The 18,781-nt window shown below is 27.4% G+C and overlaps 1 protein-coding gene and 1 long non-coding RNA gene across 7 annotated transcripts; one reads left to right on the forward strand and one right to left on the reverse strand.

The window, feature by feature from the left end:
- Window positions 1–1,488: 1,488 nt before the first annotated feature.
- Window positions 1,489–8,763, reverse strand: LOC115707434 (potassium channel AKT1). Of its 2 annotated transcripts, none has more exons than XM_061105442.1 (12): window positions 8,105–8,763; window positions 6,842–7,207; window positions 6,108–6,165; window positions 5,679–5,996; window positions 5,038–5,283; window positions 4,792–4,890; window positions 4,661–4,697; window positions 4,257–4,438; window positions 3,972–4,166; window positions 3,427–3,502; window positions 2,781–3,347; window positions 1,489–1,988 (listed from the first exon to the last, which is right to left on the reverse strand). In XM_061105442.1, exons 1-12 carry the CDS (start codon window positions 8,284–8,286, stop codon window positions 1,693–1,695), a joined length of 2,622 nt encoding a protein of 873 aa, XP_060961425.1. In that variant the 5' UTR covers window positions 8,287–8,763; the 3' UTR covers window positions 1,489–1,692. The 2 variants fall into 2 exon arrangements, with proteins under 2 accessions (XP_060961425.1, XP_030491258.2); XM_030635398.2 differs by having other exon boundaries at window positions 4,257–4,442; window positions 4,665–4,697; window positions 8,105–8,759.
- Window positions 8,764–12,615: 3,852 nt separating this feature from the next.
- On the forward strand, window positions 12,616–15,581 carry LOC133032491 (uncharacterized). 5 transcript variants are annotated; one of them, XR_009685122.1, is made up of 6 exons: window positions 12,616–13,268; window positions 13,354–13,415; window positions 13,724–13,792; window positions 13,892–13,958; window positions 14,274–14,739; window positions 15,204–15,581. It is a non-coding gene; the product is annotated as an uncharacterized LOC133032491 (long non-coding RNA). The 5 variants fall into 5 exon arrangements; XR_009685119.1 differs by having other exon boundaries at window positions 12,620–13,268; window positions 13,892–14,416; window positions 14,641–14,739; XR_009685123.1 differs by having other exon boundaries at window positions 12,617–13,268; window positions 13,873–14,739.
- Window positions 15,582–18,781: the final 3,200 nt, after the last annotated feature.

The raw sequence follows: 18,781 nt of genomic DNA on the forward strand, positions 1-18,781 counted from the left end.
TTGTGAGTGAGTGGGTTGTCCAATACACCATCACCCTCTACTTAAATCTAACAAATAATTTACATTAACTTAAGGGTATAATGGGAACATCATTTATAAAAATAAGTATATTTTAAAGAAGGGGAGTTATATTTGCACTCCATAAAATTATAAATACACCCCATTATTAAAAAAAATATAAACTTAAATAATTTTTAAAAATTACTCTTAATAATTTTTTAAAAAATTTTCCTCACATTATTTTATGTTAATTTTAATACTTATTTTGATTTCATTTTCATAATTTTTTCTAACTCATGTATATATTTTTTTTATTTTTTTCTAAGAAAATTTCATATAATTTTTTATTTTAATTTTTTGTCATAATTTTTAAAATATAATTTAATTTTGTTTGATAGGTATATTTTTTAAGAATATAAATTGAAAGAAAAAAGTTAAAAATACTTAGTACAATTAAAGATATAAACCCAAAATCTGAGTCTAATCAAGCCAGCCCAAAACTATCTACTTATACGGCCCAAAATACAACAGCCCAAATTATGTTTAGTGAAGAAGAAATGTTAAAGAAATTAAATGAGAGAAAAGTTAGTAGAAGTGATAAAAAAACTTAAGTGTATGTTTCACATCATAATTAAAAAATTGTTTTTTGTTTTTAAAAACAGAAAATTATTTTTTGAAAACAATTTGGCTTGTTTGGCCTTATTTTTTGAAAACAGTTTTCAGAAAACAAAGTTACAAAAAACAAGAATTTTGAAAACAACAAAATGTTGTTTTCTGTTTTAAAAACCAATTCACTTTTAGTCAATATTGTTTTTAAAAAACACTAACCAAACATGACTTGTTTTTAAAAATTTCAAAAACTATTTTTTGTTCTCATTTTTAAAAACAATTTTTTAAAAATGAAAAACAAAAAACAATACCAAACATGCTCTTAGTTATTTTTTTTATTTTTTTTTGAAAAGTCAGAAAAGTTTATTAAATTTAACAACAACACTCACAAGATAAAAAAATATAGAGAAGAGAAAAAGGGTTTGGGACTCACCATTTTTTTTAGTTTGAAAAAAAATAATTAAAAAAATAAATTATAGTATAGAACCACAACCAATCAATGTTTATGTTTCTATTTTTCAGAAACCAATCAATATGTAATCCATCACTAGCAAGATCTGTTATTAGTTGTTCATTAGAGTTCGTGTTTGAACAAATTCTTATTCAAAAAATTTTAAATACTTATGTAACAGTTGATTTGATTGATTCATAAAAATTCTTCTTTCAAATATCCATCTAATTATAGCATCACAAATGCTTGTCCGAAATTTTTTAGTATTTTAATAAGCTCTAAAATGAAATTTAACATTAACATAAGGGACTTCTTTTTTTTTTTCTAATTATCTCTGTAATTATTTGTAAAAATATTAATTATTATTATTTTTCCCTTCTTCAAGAAACAAATAATATACACTAAAAATAAGAAACAACTCATGATCATTGATCAAAACTGTTTTTTTTTTTTTTTGAAAGCAAACTCATGATCAAAACTTGAGATACACTTTTTGTTTTATTCTCATAAAACCTTAATTTTCATTTTGTTTGGCATATGTTAGTTCATTATCTATGCACATTATTAGCTCATGTTATACTATACTTGATTATTTATGTTGTTTATAACCAAAAATTTCTCTTAGCTATGTCTCAATTGGGATAGTTGTTAACATTATTACCAAGAAGAACAAGATGATCACCATCTCTAACAAGTTCAATATCTTCAATTTCAGCTCCTTCTTTTGTGAACACTTTAGTGGGACATAACCCAAATTTTTTGGCACCAATATCCATTAGTTCAGAAAGTGATTCTGGCAAAAACACTAGTTTTCCACCAACTTCACCTCTTTCTGGGCAACTAATTGTGACTCTTGCTCTGTATTGGCTCATCATATTGCTGTTGTTGCTATTCACAATGCTTTGGCCTTGAATTAGTTCTCTCTCTTCTGCATAATTTGAAAAAAAACAATAAAAACATTACTTCATTAGATCGAAATTGTAAGATAGAGCTTTAGGGTGTGTTTGACATTGTTTTCTGTTTTTTATTTTAATACTAATAAATCGAATTTGTTGGAAAACTTAAGTTATGAAAATAAATCTAGTTTATTAATTGTAAACGTTTATTTTTTTTGAATGTATCAGAATTATTTGATTATTTTCGATGATGATTCAAAATTGTGTTTAAAAAATGTAAACAGAAAATAACTTTTGTAGTTTTTAAAATACATGATACGTTAGGTTAATATTTTCTAAAAACTATTTTCACACCTCAACAAGAACCCAACCCAAGCCGACCCAGACTCTAGACGTTGAGCTTGGACCCCAAACCCCAACTTCGGACCTAGCCTCAACGGCCCTAAACCTAAACTTGGACCCCGGACCCAAACTCGACACCGACCCTATTGAACTCTAGATCCCAGACTCGACCCCAAACCCCAGTTTTGGACTAAATCGCCAACCCTAGACCCTAACCCCCGAACCTGGCTCCAAACCCAGATCTTGGACCCATTCCGGAACCTCGACTAGGACTAATGAAGAGAAAAAAATATGTAAACAAAAAAAAAATCAAACTAGAAAAAACAATGTTCCCGGATTTTTTTAACTCAGTTTTCAAAATATATGGCCAAACACCCACTATTGGTTTTTAAAATCAATTTTATAGAACTATAGTCAACATTTTTCTTTCATTTTCTACAAGTTTTGGTACTAAATCTTACATAACATAGTAACATACTTACCAACATTTGCAGCAGAAATCATACCAAGAAGCGAATTGCGAAAATTACTTGCCCTTCTTCTTCTGTTGCTATTGTTATTAGTATCACTATGAGTACTGCTATCCTGTGAGTATGGTTCCATTGCATAATCACTCTTGTGCTTTGAAAGGTCCATTGGTGTTTGATAGGGCATTGGTGATGCATTATTACTATGATCACCTCTACTTTGAAACAACTCTTTTATGTCTTCATGGCCTTGGTGATCAGCCAAAGCTCTTGGTGTCCATCCATTGTTATCCGGTTTATCGATGTTAGCTCCTTTCTCCAAAAGGAAACTCACTATTTCGGCATTTCCTTCACAAACCGCAGCGTGAAGAGCTGTGGTTCCGTCGATCTTTGGCATCGTCACATCGTAGCCATAATCAGCGAACATTCTTAGCAATTCTAAGTTGTTTTGTTCAACTAAAATGCATGCGAAACGACCGAAATCCCTAGATGGTATCTCTGCTTCATTCTCTAAGAGAAGTTTGATTATTGCTTCATTCTTTCCTTGTATTGCTTCTCCAAGAGGAACATTTCCTAGTAAATCTGTAGAGAAAATGTACTTAATTAAGAGATTGATAGCATTGTGTGTATTTATGGTAACATATGCTTATGATTATTTTACCTGTGGCATTAGGATTGGCTCCATACTCTAGTAGAAGAACTACACAATGCTCATTTCCATTAGCTGCTGCAATATGCTGTTCAAAAACAGAATAGTAATTTTCTTATTAAGAGAAGTTTTTAGTTTATAGGATAAATATCATTTCGAGACCATGTGTTTCGAAAAAATTACCTATCAAACTTTGTTAAATGATAAATTAAACCTTATATTTTTCAAAATATTACAAATTAATACCCTACGCTAAATTTTTCGCCAATTTTTTTCCTAATATAACTATCTTGAAATCTGTTTCTAGCATGGACCGATGAAAAAAAATATATATATATATATAACTGGTCATAACACCTCTAAATCAAGTAATTTAACAAAAAAGTCCAATTACCATTTTCAAATACAAAATTTAAATTACTATTTAACAAAATAAAAAGTCAAATCGATAATTTTTACAAAATAAAAGGTCTAAAATATTATTTATTCTTATTATAAACCTATATATCTATATCTAATCCAATTCTAATTTCCAAACATGACATTATACTACTCACCATAGCAGTTCTACCATTAACATCAGGTTCATTCGGATCTGAACCTCGATTTAGCAACCGCTGCAACAACAAATCGTCATTTCTTGTTGCAGCAAAGCACAAACTAATAGGCAAATCCATTCGGCCTCGGGCCAACATATTCTCTGTATCAGTCAGAATTTCCCCCATAAGAGGATCATTCAATTCTTTCAAATGCTGCATTGAACGACACAACATAATGAAAAACTTGAGTTTAAAACTAAAAAACACAACACGAAGAATCGATGAAAACAGATTGTACTTTACCTGAAGAAGATTGTTGATAATAATTGTTCCATCTCCAACATTAGCTTGAACAATATTTAGAAACGATGTCCGGTTTAATCGCAGCAATTGGCTCAATCGCTTCGTTCGAACTGTAAATGGTTGCGGTCTATAACATAACAAGCCTATTTCACCAACAACATCTCCATTCTTTGCCTCACCAACTACCTAGAAAATATTAATTTTGTTAATATGTACAAAATCAAGACCGAGCCTGGGCTAAGACGGGCTAGGACCCACCCAACCCAGGAGCCTAAAAAAATATTTCTCATTTAAAATTATACATAATTTTAAATAAAAAGCCTAATAATTTTTTTTTTCTTATTCAATTTCAGGGCCGGTCTAGTACAAAATTCAATGAGAAATTAGGACAAATTTGATTGTACTTGCCTGTTCTACTCCACTTCTTTGTATGATAAGTTCCTGCCAAGAAACTAAAACCATCAAAAACTCTAATGACTCAAACTCGAAAAACACATTCAAACAAAGAAGAGAAAATGGTATTTTTAGCTCTTACAACTGCACCAGTAACCAATATGTACAAGTCAGTAGGAGCTTCATTTTGTAAAATAACATCTTCCTTTGGAGGAATGTACTCTGCTTTCATCTCGGAGACCTTAAAAAAATATCGAAAACAACATGTGAAAATTATTTCAATTTGATTACTAATATGTTAGGATCCCACATCGACTGAGTGTGGAATCAGTTGGTAACTTAGTCGATGTGGGATTCTAACATAACACAACTGAGTAAGAATAATTACCAGTTGGAAAAGCAAATCCTTTGAGACACCGCGAAACAAGTAGACATTATCAACGAGCGAATAGAAGAGATGATGTGTGATGCTAGATCGAATGGCTTTAGGAAGGGCTTCAAGTGTCTCTTGCTGCTGCAATCCTTCTGAATCTGTTCTAAATTTCAAGCACAAATGAGCTAGCATTTGCTCTTGCAACCGCTCCGGTAACTGGTTCCTTTGTGCAAAACTTGAGGCTCCTTGAATGGTGTCTCTCTGAAATTACACATACAAATCTCTTAATAAGTTATGAATAATTTTCATTAAAAATATAGCTATTTAAGTTATGGGAAAATTTAACAAAAAAATGTTAAAAAATATGAAACAAAAAAAAAAAAACAGTTTAAGGTAACCAGTTACCACGTTACCTCTATAGAGTTTGGAAAGAAATACCATACTTTTGCCTAGTATAAAAACATTAGCTCTTCTATGGAGTTCATTACTATCCAAACTCGTAATTTACCGCCATCTATTTTAATGATTGGTCTCAACTCGAGAGGAATAACCGATAAAACACATAAAACTATCCATTCTGATTCTATATTTGTTCGAATAAAATGCAGTGTAATTTTCGCATAAAAGATTCCAATAAGGAAAGAGAGTTTACTCACAAATTTTCTTGTTCTAGCAGTGCCATGAACAACCAAATTGGTCATATTTCCAATAAGATATGCTTGAAGGGCTAGAATAAAGAGCATATACAAGATATCAAATACCATTTCCCCAGAATTTACAGGATGAAGATCACCATAGCCAATGGATGTGAGTGTAACTATAGACCAATAAATTGAGGTAACATATCTATCCCATAAAGTCTCTTCTTTGAAATGTTCATTGTTAATTCCAATCCATGTTCTTCCTGGATCATGGTATTGTGCTGCAAGAAAATAGAATATGCACCCAGCAAAATGGACTGTGAACAGAGTTACCTATACAAACACCACATCATATTTATATATACATTATCAGCCTAATAATATAACAACAAAAATATATTATTATTATTATTATGTATAGTTAATTTTATGGAAGTTACTCACACAAATAAGCTTTGAGTATCGAACCCAAGTGTAGCTATATTTCCTGTCCTTTTCCAATCTAAAAACAATGAAAAATAAATGTGAGAGTTTGAATGGAGATTATAGCATTTAGAGCCTCACAATGTACATTCATAATTTTTATTTGACATTGCTCGTTATTTTTAATGTTATTTATTAAATTAAAATATATGAGGGTCGAATATTGATAAATTCATATGATATCATCCTAATATTCTTTAGCAATACATTAACTATACCCTAATAAAGTATTATTAGGCAAAATCTCAATGAAATTCAATAGAAACTAGGAAAAGTAGATATGAGAGTATGAAAATTATAACATAATAAGTCGATTTCTTGGTATTTAGAGCCTCACAATGTATATTCATAACAACATTTCTCAACACAATAACGATTTTCAATATTACTTATTAAATTAAAATATATGAGACACGAACAATGAGAAACTCAAATGATAATAATACACTATCTATACCGCAATAAAATTTTATTACTTAAAATCCTAACAATAAAAGTAACTAATAGAAACAAGGAAAAGTAGATATGAGAGTATGAAAATTATAATATAATAAGTCACTTTCTTGTTAACTAGAGTCTCAAAATGAAACATTCATAATAACATTTCTTGACTAGACTAAAATATGTAGAACGATATGACAACTCGCATAGTATTAGGCAATCTATTATTCATCAAATCGAAGAATTGTTTATACCTGGCAAACATGGAGCTGACTCTACGAAGACGCCATAATCGGAGCATAGTGAAGTATCCATAAGTCTTAAAAGGAGAAGGTAATAATTTTTTACCCAACTCAGAAGGAATAGTTGAAACAACATCAAGAATCAACCATGTCTTGATGTACCTCTTGGCAATTAACTTAGGATTATCAATTAGGAGATAAGTACTCTTGTCCAAATAAGCAACAAAGAATGTAACAACAATATCAATACCAAAAAAACCATTGACCACGTTGTCAAGTATAGCCAGAGTCCCTTTTGGTTTGTCTAAAAACCCAAATTCAAATGGGGTTACCCATGCTGTGTAGAACACTAAAAGTACCAAAAATAATTGCCAATTTCTGCAAAAAAAAAATAAATAAATAAACAAGATTTCCCATGTATAGAAACTCAATCTAAACAAAACCTATTAAGATTATCTCAAACGGTTGTACTATTTTAGGGTTATTCTTTTCACCAATTCGGTAGAGAATCTATTAACAAGACCATTAAAAAATCTCACATTTTTATTATTTACATTAATAATTAATTTATCATTGAAAAAACTAAGGTGGCGTTTGGTAACACTTTTTTAATCAATTTTTTGTTTTTAAAATTAGAAAACAAAAGTATTACCAAACGATACCTAATTTATCGTATAGTAATTCAGGAAAATTACTCCATATATTATTTTTTTAATTTTTTTAAAAAAAATTAAGGAATCTAAAGTGGTTTCTACGGTAGTTTCTATATAGGTTGTTATACGGAATTTGGTTGCGATTTAAGTTATTCTGCAAAGTTTCTATGTCGAATTCCATAAAAATATAAAAAAAAAATATTTTAAAATGTAAAAATGAAAAAATTCTGAAATTTTATTCTCCCCTAACTATTTCAACATCTAAGAGAATTTTTAATTCTTCTTTTGTTTTTATGGTTGTGTATATTGTAAAATATTTTAAATAACTACAACTTACAAAATAAAAAAAAAAATTATTAAATTTTTCTTTTAGATGATTGATGTAGGGTAGAACCTTTCAATAATATATATTTTTTTAAAACAAATTAAAAGAAAAAAAATTGAGTAAAAAAAACAAACAAAAAGTGGTTATGCACCAAGTTGGTAAAAATTCAAAATTTAACACCATTAATATGTAAAATTTGGTGTATCTATAGGGTGAAATGGTGTGAAAATTTTACTCAATTTACATAATAAAATAAAAAGAAGAATGAAACAGAGAAAAACATAGAGATGATCAAACCTGTAATGATAATTAAATGGTGAAACAATGAAAGGAGAAAGCTTTGGTCGTCGAATGTTGCGAGCAGTGGCGCCGAGAGGAGGAAGAATTCCGGTGAGACTATATTGACTGCCTTCATCTCTTGATATCTCCATTTCATTGTCATCATTTTCTTTCATCAACCATTTCTTATTCTTTTTCATCAGATCAAACCAATCTCATTTCACACAAACCTATATAATTCCAATATTCTTGATCTCAGAGGCGAATTCGGGTAACCATTATCGTCTGTGGTAGTAGCGACGGCAACAATGGCGGCGATAGCGAAGCAGAGAAGTACCCGAAAAACAATTCCATTTTACAATTTCTTCAAGAAGAGAAGAAAGAAAGCCAATCAAGCAATCCTAATGAACAAGTCATAAACGAATGGATTTAAAACAAGAAAAAAAAATGAATTCTGTGTTCTAAATTCTAATACATTTTTTCTTCTGAATTGAATTTTTGTAAAGATTTAGAGAGAGAAAGAATTTTCTTTTTTAGAGAGAGAAAAATGAGGAGAAGCAAGGACGTGTATGAATATGATGAGAGGCTTAAACTCTTTTATATCTTTTCCTAATTTTTCTTTTTTGCTTTTAATTTTAAATTTACTTTTTTTTTGTAAACAAAATAATATTGACAAAACAAACTTATTCTCATCAGAGGCGAATCGTCGGCTCGTCGGCCGTAGTGACGGCCACGGCGGCGATGATTTTTTCTTATGTATAAGTTTTGATTGAATTTGAAATAGTTTTTTTAGTATTAGACAATTCCAGCGCCTTGTAAATAGTTACCGATATTTAAATCAAGATGGAATAATTTATTCTATTCAATCTGCATTATTTTATTTATATTATTATTTTATATTAGTTATTTTTAATATTGATCTATTTAATATTTATTAAAGAGTTTTTTTTTCCACATAACTAGCATTTTAACAACAAATTAAATAAATTAAAGATAAAATATCAAATTCAAAGAAATTATATATAAAGAAATAATTAATTTTATTTTAGATTATATTATTTATTTTTTTATAAATAAGAATATAATATACATTTAATCTATCATATTTTGTGCGGATGTTAGATTTTTCAATCAAATTCGTACAAGTATAGATTTTCGCATTTTGTGGATTGAATGGATTGAATTGAATCGTGCGAATTGAATTAAATTAGATATTTTATTGACACCTCGAGTCTCGTACTTAGTTATGATATCTTATGTACACATACAAATTGATACATTATAAGAAAAATGTAATTTTAATTAATTCTTTTTTATTCTTAATAGGTTTCTTTTATTAAAAATAGTTTACTATTTAACCAGTGACGAACTCAAAATTTTAGTTAAGGAGGTACTTTATTTTTTACTTGATAAACATAATATAAATGTAAAATCGGTTAAGGCATTTTGGTGTACGTCTATTTGTGTAATTTATGTGTGCAATTATTATTATTATTATTATTATTATTATTATTATTATTATTATTATTATTATCTTTGTTTAATTAAAAGAGAGAACTTTTTGTTTGAACAAGGAAGAGAGAACCTTTTATTTGGGTCACTTTACATGATTTTGTCCGTGTTTTCAGTTAATCTAATTATTTATTTAGTTTAAAAGTGTAATATTTGTTTATAGAGTAATAGCGTGATATGTGGAAATATTTATATATATTTAGTAATTATATTTATATGGTAAGTAAGTAGTTTTGATATTAATTTTTGTTAATTTTGAAACAACACAAGATTGGAGATTAAAACAATGTGTAGTCTCGATTGTTTTCAGGTTTTGTAATTTTTGTAAAATTATTTAATTTCTTTATAACACAGCTGGCTCTTTTTGAAATATATTGTTTTGTTTTTCTAGTTATTCTCGTTAAATACTAAATAAATATATAGGTATAAATGAGAATAATATAAACAACAATAATTTATATGATAAGATATTATTATATGGATTTAAATATATAAAAAATTTAGGAAAAATATAATTTTTATATATAAAAGATGGTTATTTAAGGGGAATATATACAAACAACTATTATATTTTATATTTAAAACTATAGATAGTATAAAACTAAACATAATCTAGTACAATAATATATATGTGAGCTTCTTTGGTGGACACATTACTTTTACTTAAGGCATTTTCTATTTTTCATTCTTTAAGAAATTGTATTCCTTTTTTTATCTGGTGTTGTACATTATATATAGTTGTAATAGACAGTTCATTTTTAATAAATTTTGAATATTTTACAATATTGAAAATAAAGTTCAAAATAGTTTGTTGTACGAGCACAAAATAAAATAAATACGTACAACTAAATTTTTAAATCTTATTTTCGGTATCTTTAATAATTATTCATAATTTTTCAAAAAGGGACAAATTCCCAATATATATAACTATAATATATATCATCATATAAACAAATATAATTTATAATTTCTCTATATATCAAATACAAAAAATACCCATATAATAAAAGCAAAATTGATGTACTGACGGTTTCACCTAAGAATTTTTTTATATATTGTTATTTTTTTTATATAAAATTTAAATTGTGTTAGATCCACATTACCATTTATCCATCGTTATAAATAGCTCGATTTAGTAGTAAGGAAGATAGGAACTAACTTTTTTCATTTTGGTATGTATTGGATTTTTTATTTTGTCTGATGCTTGCATTTATTGATAATATAATAACCCATAAATATATATGTGGCTATTATTCAATTCATTACTAACAATAACATTAATTCATATGATTGTTGTAATAACTTTATAAAAAAGTAATATTTAACTTGTGGAACCATTAACAATCTTGTGTTACTTTTAGTAATGTTAAGGAAAAACATGTGATGTGATCACACTTAAAACCATATATATAATGTATTATTTCCCATTACTGCTTGACAATATATCAACTTTATGTAAATATATAGCATTAATTAGTGGTTGGAATCTCTAATACCAACTCTAATTAATTAATATTTCTTCATCATGACATGTCTCTTTTTCCTTTTCATTTTTAGTTTCACTTGTTTTTTTTTTCTTGTTTTGCATTAATTAGTAATTAAATGCTAGCAAGTTATTACATAGAAAAAAAATTAGTCTATAGTTTTATAGTTGCAAATTTAATTATAGATACTTCAAATTTCTTGGCCTTACTAATGACAATATATTTCGAGATTAATTGAATAGATTTTATTTTTTTTTTGCATAACCCTATATGATGTTAACACACACTATTAAATGTACACATTGCACTTGTATTTAAAGTTTAACTATAAAGCTATATATAATTTTAAATTGAGATCATATTAATTTAAGTATCAATTAAATATTGAGTCTCATATAATTTAAAGTAATAATTTTTAAGAATTATTGCTAATAATCGCAAGACAACACGTCTAGAAAATATTAAGCACATATCCAATAACAATACTCTTAATTTAAACGTGTTATAATGATTTATTAAATTTCATAATTTATTTAAAAATGGTAAATCTAATCACAATAAATTAATTTGAAGTTAAAAACACATGACAAAATTTCTTAAACAAATTAAATATGATAATTTTACATTACTTTTGTTAAAATCTAGTGGAAAAGCAAAGATTACTTGAGTGCAAATATTATAATATCACTAAAAGATCCCAAGTTTAAATCACAAGAAATCGTTAGAGTGGTAATAAATTGATAAATTAGTGTAAAAGTACTATAAAGCTTAAACTAATTTGATTGCATTAATGGATGAAAATCTCAATTAAATTGAATAATATAAAGAGAAACATTGAACCTTGATATTGTTTTTCATAGTGGGCCACAAAATGATTTTTTTTTTGAAAAATGATAAGTTTTATTAAATCAAATCATCTGAGACCAAGGAAGCAATACTCGAAGGTAAAGCGTCCCCAGAAAAAGTACAATCAGCCTCTGAAAGAGAAGATCGCGCCAAGAAATGCGCAACCTTATTAGCAGATCGTTTTACAAAAGTAAAAGAAACATTAACAATATCTGAACTCAGAGTCATACAGTCTGATATGATATGGCCATAAGGAGAAGCCATATTTTTAAATCTTCGTAGGTCTTTGATGACTCTCAAGCAATCCGACTCAATCACCACATTTGTCCATCCAGTGGTTTTGACCCAACTCAGAGCTTCCTTAATTCCAATGGCCTCAACCACGTGTGGCTTCAAAGCTCCTAATTTGCTTAATCTTTTGGCTTGAAGAGCTAAACCAGTAGAAGACCTTGCCACCAAACCAATTCCAAAGCGCCTTTCATTGGTGAAAATTGCACCATCAACATTAACTTTTATTGAGGGAAAGTTGGGAGGGGTCCAATGCTCCAAGTTACCATCAACCGAACCATTATCTTCAGGAGTAGGTTGGTTATTTTTTTGGGCCACAAGATGATATAATTTGTGATCTTCTCTTAATCATTTTTTTCTTTTTGGGTAAATCTATTTTCTTTTTCTACTTTTCTGAGCTTTGGGGATTGAGGTGAATTATTATGCAAGATTGTAGGTGGAGGAAAGTTTATGAGAGAGACTCTTAATTTCTTTTATATCTTTATATATTAAAAGTGCCTATCTAACGATTCTTGGTTTAACGAAATTTCTTGGTTTAACAGAAAGAATATTCTGTTAAATTTAACGATGTTAATAGGTTTGATCTCCCGTTAATAAATAAACCCAATAATTAAACCCAAAAAATTAAACAATCTTTTTTTAAATTAAATAATTAAATCTAAAAAAATTAAACAATCTTTTTTAAATTAAAAAAAAAAATCATCTTAGCCACATCCCGTATAATAACATATTATTATTTAACAGTTAGCATTATTATTATCTAAATATATTAATATTAATGTTTTAAAAATATTTTCAAAAAAAAATGTTTTAAAAATTAATATTATTTTGAATCCTATATGTATCATCATCGTCTAGGATCAGTCGACTCCCACTCCCAGTCGACTAATATACCCGACTTCAGTTCCTCTCTAAGTGCCTCCTCCACTCTTTCTACGAACACCGACTCATCTCCGACCTTCTCTCTCATCTTCGACCTTCTCTCTCATCTCCGACCCAGCACCTCCGCCCACCGGCCAAGCACACAACCAGCGGTCCCTCTAGAGATCTCCGTTAAGTTCTATTTCTAGATCTATATTTAAATCTATCTCTCTCTCTCTCATATTTCTAATCTATATATATCATAATATTTTCTAGGTTGTTGTTTTTGCAGGCGAACTGGTTTTACAAAGCTCAGGAAGAAATTGTGTCCATACAAGGTATATATTAATTTCAATTAAAAGCTTTATATCTTTGTTTTTTGTTCATTTTCTTTAGTACGTTGTTATTGCTTGGGTCAATTGTTCTTCTATTATTTTTTTTTCCTTTGGTATTTGGTGGATCGCATTAAATTTCTGCCATAAACTTTCATAAATAGTTCTCATTGATGAAAATAGTTTGACTAATTTCTATTTGAAATATGGAAATAATTCTGAGACAATGCACACTATGTGTTTGCAAAAGTGTTCAAATGAAACAATCACTTAACTGACCATGTTAAAAATAACTCGATGACTCTTATTGTCAGGTTCTTAGCATGAGGAGACTTGGAGGAGCTGGGGCTGTTGTTCCTCTCATCACAGATGGTCAGGCTGAGGTATGCTCTTGTTAAATCCCAATACTTATAAGTAATTGCTTCATAACAAATGATAATACTTTTTTTTTTTGATTGATGAGATGATCTGAATAACATTAGGTGATGAGAACCTCTGTGATCATGGAGTTAATATAATGTTATTCCCTAACAAGTACACGGGATATGAGTGAGTGTTTATACATTTTTAGTTTATTAACTTTTGAGTTAGTTTGATCTAATTTCTTAACTCTGTGGGTGAAAGGACCACGCTTTCCGATGCGCAAGGTATGAAGATAAACCATTTCATTGTGTCACTCATTTGCTAAATGCTTTGTTTGTTTGGATATGCTTTTTCTACAGTATTATTTACCTAAAATACCACAAATTCTATGGACTTACTTCATGTCCCTTGCTTAGAATATTTATTATTTTTTGAGGCATCTATATTGTGGTTATGGTATGTATAGAAGTAACTTTAAAAATTTTGGTACACTCTGCCCAGCTATGTTCTAACATAAATAAAGGGTAGCCAGACCTACAAAGTTGATTGCTTATATGATGTCCTTCATAGTACAAGAATGATTTAAGAGGCTCGCAAAAGGAAGATTTAATGTAGATTTAAAAGCTGAAGAAGAAGAACTAAACGTGAGAAACATTGTTGGCAAGTTATCTCAAAGTTTTTTTTAGTATTTAAGATTTGACTTACTGCCTTACAATTGATTTAGGCAGTTATCTCCTATTTTCACAATCATACTATTAATGCTTCCAATAATGTTTTCCTATTATCTCTGATAATGTTAATGATATTTATTTGATTAGTTTTAGGATTTTTAAAACGTTGTCTTAGTTATTCTTGTTTTCATATGCAGGTGTAAGAGAAATTGGAGCTCTGCACTCTTCAGGTTGCCAAAAATAAACTTATGAAGCACGTTGAAGATTTGACATTGAGATTACAACTAGAAAAACTGGTAAGGGTAATTTTAAGATTGCTTAGGGATGTGTATGGGTATGACCAATTTTAATCCTTGCTTATGACTTTCAATGTGCTCTATTGTCTCTTGATTAGAGCTTGTTTATAGTTTTGACAATTTCTTAGTAAGCTGAAAATTTCAGTCAATACTAAACTTTATGAATTCAGACATATTTTAGTCAAAGGGACAAAGTCTTTCAATAAATCTTTAGATCATTTTTCTTTCATTTTTTGGATTACTCTATGAAAATTGAAATGTGATATTGACAAGCAAAGCTTGCGACCACAGTATAGTTTACATAATTTAGGATGAGCTTTGTCGTTGAATGTGGTACAATCGTAGAAAATAGGTGAGAGACCAAACAGTGACATAAATTTGTATCTTAATGCACCTTTTCGAAGTATGTTTTGTAGCAGATCCCTTTATTCACTTATCTTTTTCTTTCTATTGTAATTTTACAGATTGACATGGACAACGGTAAAAAAATGAAAGCTACATTCTCCTTTAAAGAAATGTAGATTCAACTTAAAGAAACAAAAGAAATGCTTGAGAAGGAATGAGAGGTTGAGAAGTTGAAAATTTTCATTTATACATTAGGTTCCATTTGTTGACCATACAATGTTGGAAAAACTTAATTAATAGTTAAAATAAAAAAGCTTAAGGTGAGTTGGCCGCATTTAAATACAATTTTTTTAGTGTTTGTTCCAAAAATGAGGTGTTGACCTACAAACACTATGAGTGAGACATGTATAGTTTATGTATTAGTGCTTGTTTGTTTCGTATTCAATTGTAGGCATCCCCAAAATGTTTGTTATCATTCTTAAGAAATTGATGGATCAGGAGCACTTTGTGGATCTCATGATGGAGGCTATGATGCCCCATTTGAAAGCTTTGAATTTTGATAAAAAAACAATGACCAAAAATGTAAAATCTTCTAACCCTTCTCACAGAAATGTAATTATGTATATTATTCATTATTTGAAAGTTTTAGTTATATTTATGTAACTGAATGTATTGTAATTATTTCTTTATGAATTAAGTACATGTAGTTTCTTTATGGACTCATGCTGCAATCTTGCTTAGCTCATTTTAGTGGTTGGAGATCCAGAAATGAGAAGAAATGGACTGAGAGTAGCCTTTGAAGCTTCAAAGTTTTGCAATGAAGGTAATAAAGAAGCTCCTCACATGGGCAGCCCCAGTGCTGATTGTTTTGATTTCTTAGTACTCTAGATTAAATATTATTTATTTTTAACTTACATATGAACTTTATTTTTTATTTCTTTAAAAATTCAAAATCTCAAATCTAGAAAATTAAAAGTTTAGATTTATAATCTTTACAAATATGAAAAACTTAAATAGATCTATCTACTATTGTTGTTGTCGTTGCTTAATTACTGAATTCTTAAACAAAAATCACTAGAACTTATATAAAACTAATATTTACGTGGCTCGCCACGTAACTCTTATCTAGTATATATATATATATACTAGGTGATTGTTACGTACCAAGCCACGTAGTGTTAGTTTTATTTAGTATTTTTGTTTTTTATTTTAATTAATAATTAAAATAGTATAATTATTTGAACGATTTGTTTTATAAAAATAAAATATGTGTCAGTATATTTAGTAAGTAAAACATAGTTGTGTTATAATAATGTATGTTATTAATAGTAAAATGTACATTAATCTTCTAATTGAAAAAAGTTCTATTATCTCATTTCATATCTAATAACAGCTACACAACTATATATTTATAGACTTTCACATTCTTTGCAAATTACTAATAAGCACCAATAATATTTTCATATTCTAATATTTTTCAACCTTCTCCTCTTGGTGGTAAAATTAAAAAATAAATAAAAAAATTATTAATATTCTCCCAAGATAGGTTTGTTAGAGAGATTTGTGGCTAAGATGATTTTTTTAATTTAAAAAGAGATTATTAATATTTAAAAGATTGTTTATTTAAAAGATTGTTTAATTTTTTGGTTTAATTATTGGGTTTATTTTTTAACGGGAGATCAAACCTAATCGTTAAATTTAACAGAATATTCTTTTATTTTTAAGTATATTCTGTTAAACCAAGAATGTTAAACCAAGAAATGCCGTTAGATAGGCACTTTTAATATATAAAGATATATATATTTAATAATTATAATTTGATGTGCCTTTTTCTTCCAGTATCCTTAATTTAAACTAATTAACATGACTACTATCAATTTAGTCGTTTATAATAAATGTTATTACATTAAAAAGAAAATTATTTTGTTACTGATAATTTTTTAGTCATAACATAAATTTTTTGTGATTACATGTAATTTTTAGTTACAACAAAAAGTTATGCGTGACTAAAATATAGTATTAAATACAAATTATATTACTAATTTAATTTTAATCACAATACTTATTGTGATTAAAAATATATTTAGTTACAACAAATTGGAATTTTTATAATTAATACATTTAGTTACCTTTTAGTCATAACATAGAAATGATGATTTATAATTACAAAATTCTTTTATTTTTAATCATAAATTTTGTTGTGACTAAAAATAAAACTTTTAATAATATTAGATGGATGAAGTATTAATAAAATACAAAAATTGAGTAAGATATATTTTCATTACATATATAAAGAGAATTGTTCTCTTTTTCAGTACCAAGGTTTTTGCGCATCCTAAGTATTATTTTTATTACATATCTAAAGAGAATTGTTATCATTGTTTGTCAATATCTTTATATATTAAAAGTGCCTATCTAACGGCATTTCTTGGTTTAACATTCTTGGTTTAACAGAATATACTTAAAAATAAAAGAATATTCTGTTAAATTTAACGATTAGGTTTGATCTCCCGTTAAAAAATAAACCCAATAATTAAACCCAAAAAATTAAACAATCTTTTAAATAAACAATCTTTTAAATTAATAATCTCTTTTTAAATTAAAAAAATCATCTTAGCCACATATCTCTCTAACAAACCTATCTTGGGAGAATATTAATAATTTTTTTTATTTATTTTTTAAAAAAGAAAAATATAGATAAAATATCTAGAAAAGATAATATAAAAGAAGATTCATTGTGTTGGCTTAGAGATTTTTGGGCTTGGACTTAAAAAAATAATAAAAAAAAAAGATGAAATGGGCTGTAATTAGTATTTACCTTATATGTTTGTGCTTATTTTTAGTTTTATTTTTAATTTTACCACCAAGAGGAGAAGGTTGAAAAATATTAGAATATGAAAATATTATTGGTGCTTATTAGTAATTTTCCAAAGAATGTGAAAGTCTATAAATATATAGTTGTGTAGCTATTATTAGATATGAAATGAGATAATAGAACTTTTTTCAATTAGAAGATTAATGTACATTTTACTATTAATAACATACATTATTATAACACAATTATGTTTTACTTACTAAATATACTGACACATATTTTATTTTTATAAAACAAATCGTTCAAATAATTATACTATTTTAATTATTAATTAAAATAAAAAATTAAAATATTAAATAAAACTAACACTACGTGGCTTGGCACGTAACAATCACCTAGTCTTAGTAATAAATACGTAAATGTAGATATGTTTGTAAATATTATTTTTTAAAGAATAAAACTCACATAAGTGTATCACTACTTTTAATTAGGGATTATTTCACAAATATATAAAAATAACAAAAAAAAAAAAATTACAAAAATACGATTGTACAGAATTTTAAATATTTCACGATTTTTTTATTTTATTTATAGAAAATATGATATTTTTATGTTATACTATTGTTAATTTGCTATTGATTTTTTGTTATATGTATGTAATTTTTTATTATTATTTTGATGTTGTTTGAATGTTATTTTCTTGTTACTTTTACGTAATTTTTTTGTTGTTTTCGTGTTGCTTATATAAAAAACTGTAAATATGTAAAAAAAAAATCTTAAAACGTGAAAATATATTTTTTTACAAAAAGTTATGTTTTATGTAATTATCTATTTTAATTATGTTAATGATATATCATTATTTATTAATATTAGTACAATATT

The sequence above is a fragment of the Cannabis sativa genome, chromosome X (assembly GCF_029168945.1).
Source record: "Cannabis sativa cultivar Pink pepper isolate KNU-18-1 chromosome X, ASM2916894v1, whole genome shotgun sequence".
Lineage (NCBI taxonomy): Eukaryota > Viridiplantae > Streptophyta > Magnoliopsida > Rosales > Cannabaceae > Cannabis > Cannabis sativa.

Bases quoted from the DNA above. Each gene is read 5' to 3' on its own strand.
- LOC115707434 (XM_061105442.1), bottom strand. From the start codon at position 8,286: ATGAAAAAGAATAAGAAATGGTTGATGAAAGAAAATGATGACAATGAA. The intron at 4,891-5,037 runs GTAATTATTCTT...TATTTTTTTAAG, and splicing joins AGGATTTGCTTTTCCAACTG to GTCTCCGAGATGAAAGCAGA. The intron at 1,989-2,780 runs GTAAGTATGTTA...CAAATTATGCAG, and splicing joins GATTTCTGCTGCAAATGTTG to AAGAGAGAGAACTAATTCAA.